This window comes from Pygoscelis adeliae, unplaced genomic scaffold (genome assembly GCF_000699105.1).
Source record: "Pygoscelis adeliae isolate BGI_AS28 unplaced genomic scaffold, ASM69910v1 Scaffold588, whole genome shotgun sequence".
Classification (NCBI taxonomy): Eukaryota; Metazoa; Chordata; class Aves; order Sphenisciformes; family Spheniscidae; genus Pygoscelis; species Pygoscelis adeliae.
The window spans coordinates 69,938-73,099 of record NW_008825322.1 but is presented as its reverse complement, the minus strand read 5'-3'; the positions used below and the strand labels follow the sequence as shown (position 1 = coordinate 73,099).

At 62.9% G+C, this 3,162-nt stretch overlaps 1 protein-coding gene across 1 annotated transcript in view; it reads left to right on the top strand.

Annotated features, from left to right (window-relative positions):
* Positions 1-2,158, top strand: part of DUSP15 (dual specificity phosphatase 15) — a 9,865-nt gene extending 7,707 nt beyond the window's left edge. The window contains exons 5-7 of the mRNA XM_009330292.1: positions 311-385; positions 851-1,022; positions 1,195-2,158. Of these exons, the coding sequence (XP_009328567.1) occupies positions 311-385; positions 851-1,022; positions 1,195-1,407 (460 nt within the window). The 3' untranslated portion in view covers positions 1,408-2,158. The remainder of the gene's footprint in view (positions 1-310; positions 386-850; positions 1,023-1,194) is intronic.
* The last annotated feature ends 1,004 nt before the right edge of the window (positions 2,159-3,162 follow it).

Here is a 3,162-nt window from a genome sequence, read left to right as displayed (position 1 = left end):
GCAGCTCAGCTCCCGCTGCCCCAGCACAAGTCACAGGAGTCCCAGGGCAGCCCCACACATCCCCAGCACAGCCGCGGAGCAGCACCCGCTCCCGTCCCCAGCACGGCGTGAGCTGGCCCGTGCACCTTCCCTTGGGAAACAACGGCACGGAGCTGCTCAGGTCTCAGCAGCCGCTGGCAGTGCCTGTAAAGCAACAGGCAGTTTATGTTAGTGCTTCATCCTCAAACGCGCAGGGCTGCTCTGTCTGCAGCCTAAAAATCCTGTTCCACCCCTGAAGTCCTTATTCTGTCTGGTTTATTTTTCCTGCTAGCAAGAGGCACTTCAAGGAATGCATCAGTTTTATCCACCAGTGTCGCCTGCATGGAGGGAACTGCCTCGTCCACTGGTAACACTTCTGTCCCTGCCCGATGCCATGTCCCCCCAGCACAGCAGAGAAGAGAAGATCCAGCCCCCAGCCCCCCGCTTTGGCTGCAGACCCCTGATCAAAGCCAGCCTGTGCCAGAGGGCTCCGTGCCCACGGATCCACCCAGGATCTACCCTCGGCTGTGGCTTGTGACTCAAACCCAGCAGGATCCAGGCAGCCCTGGAGATGGGGCTGCTCCTTGCTGCAGAGGGAAGACGGGGGTTTGGGGCAGGCAGCCAGGCAGCGGCCGCGGCTCTCACTTCCCCAGGGAGGAGCGGGTATTTATAGGCACTGATGGAGAGGCACTTGGAAGGGCTCAGGCGTCCCAGAGAGCAAGTTCTTGGAGAAGAGGAACCGAAATAGCTGTAGCACAGGGGTGGAGGAAGGGGCGAGCGTGGGGTCAGGGTGCGCCGCTGACAGCAGCCCTTCTGCCCTTTCCCTTGCCAGCCTCGCCGGCATCTCCCGCAGTACCACCGTGGTTGTCGCCTACGTCATGGCCGTCACGGAGCTGAGCTGCCAGGAGGTGCTGGAGGCCGTCCGAACCGTCCGGCCCGTCGCCAACCCCAACCCCGGCTTCAGGCAGCAGCTGGCTGAGTTTGGTGGTGGCGCAGCCCGCAAGGTGGGACCAGCCTCTGCCACCCATGCTCTGCTCCACAGCTGAGCCTGCCCATGGGTCTCAGAGCAAGGACGAGTCCCCAGGGGACCAGGTTGCTTCCCTGCTCCCCTTGCTGGCAGGCTTGGACCTGCCCTTGGAAACGGGCACCTTAGTTTGCTTCTCCCTCCTTCCCCAGGTCCGCAGGCACCTGAAGCAGAGATATGGGACATCCCCTTTCAACGACGAGGAAGAAATAAAGGCCTTGCTGCCAGCGGGGAGAGGCAGCCCATCCAGGACGGAGGGAGCTCTGCAAGGGCTGGTCCCAAGAGCCAGAGACATCAGAAGCACGACTCCCTTCCTGCTGCGGGTGAAGAGGACGTTCTCCTGCATCCCGGCTTGTCTGAAATGACCCCAGCCAAGGGCGAGCAGCAAGAATCACCCAACAGCCTGGGAGAGACGAAGGAGCCACAGCACAGCGGGCCGGGGGAGCACTGCGCAGGGGAGCCGCGCCAAGCCCAGCTCCTTCTTCTCTTCTGGGGTGTGAGCGTGCCATCCTCTGTCCTGGCTCTCCGCTGTCGGGGAGGGATTTGTGTGCCAGGCTCTGCAGCGCTCGGTGGGCTCAGCCCCTTCACACCCAGCGTATTGGGGACGCCTGGTGAAAGGCGCAGGTCTCTGTCTTCAGGTCACTGCGGGCTGCTGCTCGGGGCAGAGCGACAGAGGGGATCTCTCCAGCCACAGGGCCAGCACCCAGGTGATGCCAGCAGCAGCTTTAGCACTTGGGTACCCGCTGCACGGGCCTCAGGGTACACAGAGCGCGGGAGAGCCGGCGCTCCCCTTGGAGCAGTTTTCCCACCAGCAGCACAAGCTCCCAGAGCCGAGGCGGCTGCGGAGCAGGGACACGCGGGTGCATTAGCAGGTAATGCCGCCGCACCGGCTCCCAGGTGAGGGTCCAGCTCCAGCCCGGCCAAGCACAAGCCCTGAGCGAGCACTGTAGCTTTAGGAGTCCATTGCACCCCATTCCCACCCATCGCAGGGCACAATCTTTAAAAGGTGGGAACTAAGCATTTAACCTGGCCAGACCTCACTAAAGCAGGGCCTTAAGCCATTTTGCTTAAGGACTTTCTATGTCCCCCCAGTAATAAACACCTATTTTCCGTGGTCTGCCTGGGGCGCGGTCTGACTCCCCTGCGATGGCCGGATCAGAAGGGGGACGCTGAGGAGGAAGGTACCGGCGCAGGGCAGGTTTGGAGGCTGCTGCTGGCTGCTCTCTGCAGCCCAGGAAGGAGTGGGCTGGGGACACCGGCACGCCTGGACAGTGGACCGCCCTGCCGCCTTGCAGGAAGGTTACAAGACAGGCCAGAAACCCGGGTGCCACAGCAGGGCTCTCTGTGGGGACAGGGTCTGCTCCAGGAGAGGTCGGGCAGCAGCAGGCAGGTGCACACCTGGAGCCTGTTTCACTGCAGCCTCTCCACTCACCGGGTCTGGGAGAACCGGGTCCAGGAGCCTGCTGGGAGCACTGAGAGCCTGGCACCAGCTGAGCGTCACAAGCCCCAGCTCCTCCCCAGACCTGTCCTATTTATACCTTTCCCTGGGGCAGAGTCCCAGGTGGGGAAAATGCTGGGGGCGCCCAGCTGGGTCATCAGCATCTCCCCTGCTGGGAGCCCGAGCATGTTTCTGGGGTCCCCCTTGTCCCTGCCACCCCTCTCCCACCGGGGAGGGTGTCCCCCAGGAGCTGGAGGTTTCCAGCTCTGCGTGTGAAGGGGTGCCAGGCTTGGGGTCCCAGAATGAAGGAACTTCCCGGGAAGTAGGGACTGCCTCTGCCCTGGCTGCTTCCAGGAGACATCAGCGTGGGACAGGGCATGCCCATCAGTAATTAATAATCGCTTGTTTACCCCTGGGTGGCGGCTGTGGCTGAAGGTGAGCAGCCGGCTGGGCATCCCGAGGGTCCCTTGGTGCCCGCCGTGCCGGTGCTTGGGCAGTGTGGGACCCCACGCGCCACGGGTGCTGCAAGGGGTGCACGGAGCAGCAGGGGCAGGAGGGGCTGGTGGCTGAGATGGCACTATACCTGCCACCCTGGGCTGGTGTGCCGTGCCATGCTCCACTTTTTGGCACTCTAAGCCTCCCCTTCTGTTTACAAGAGGGTAATTTAGGAGGTGCTGCAACG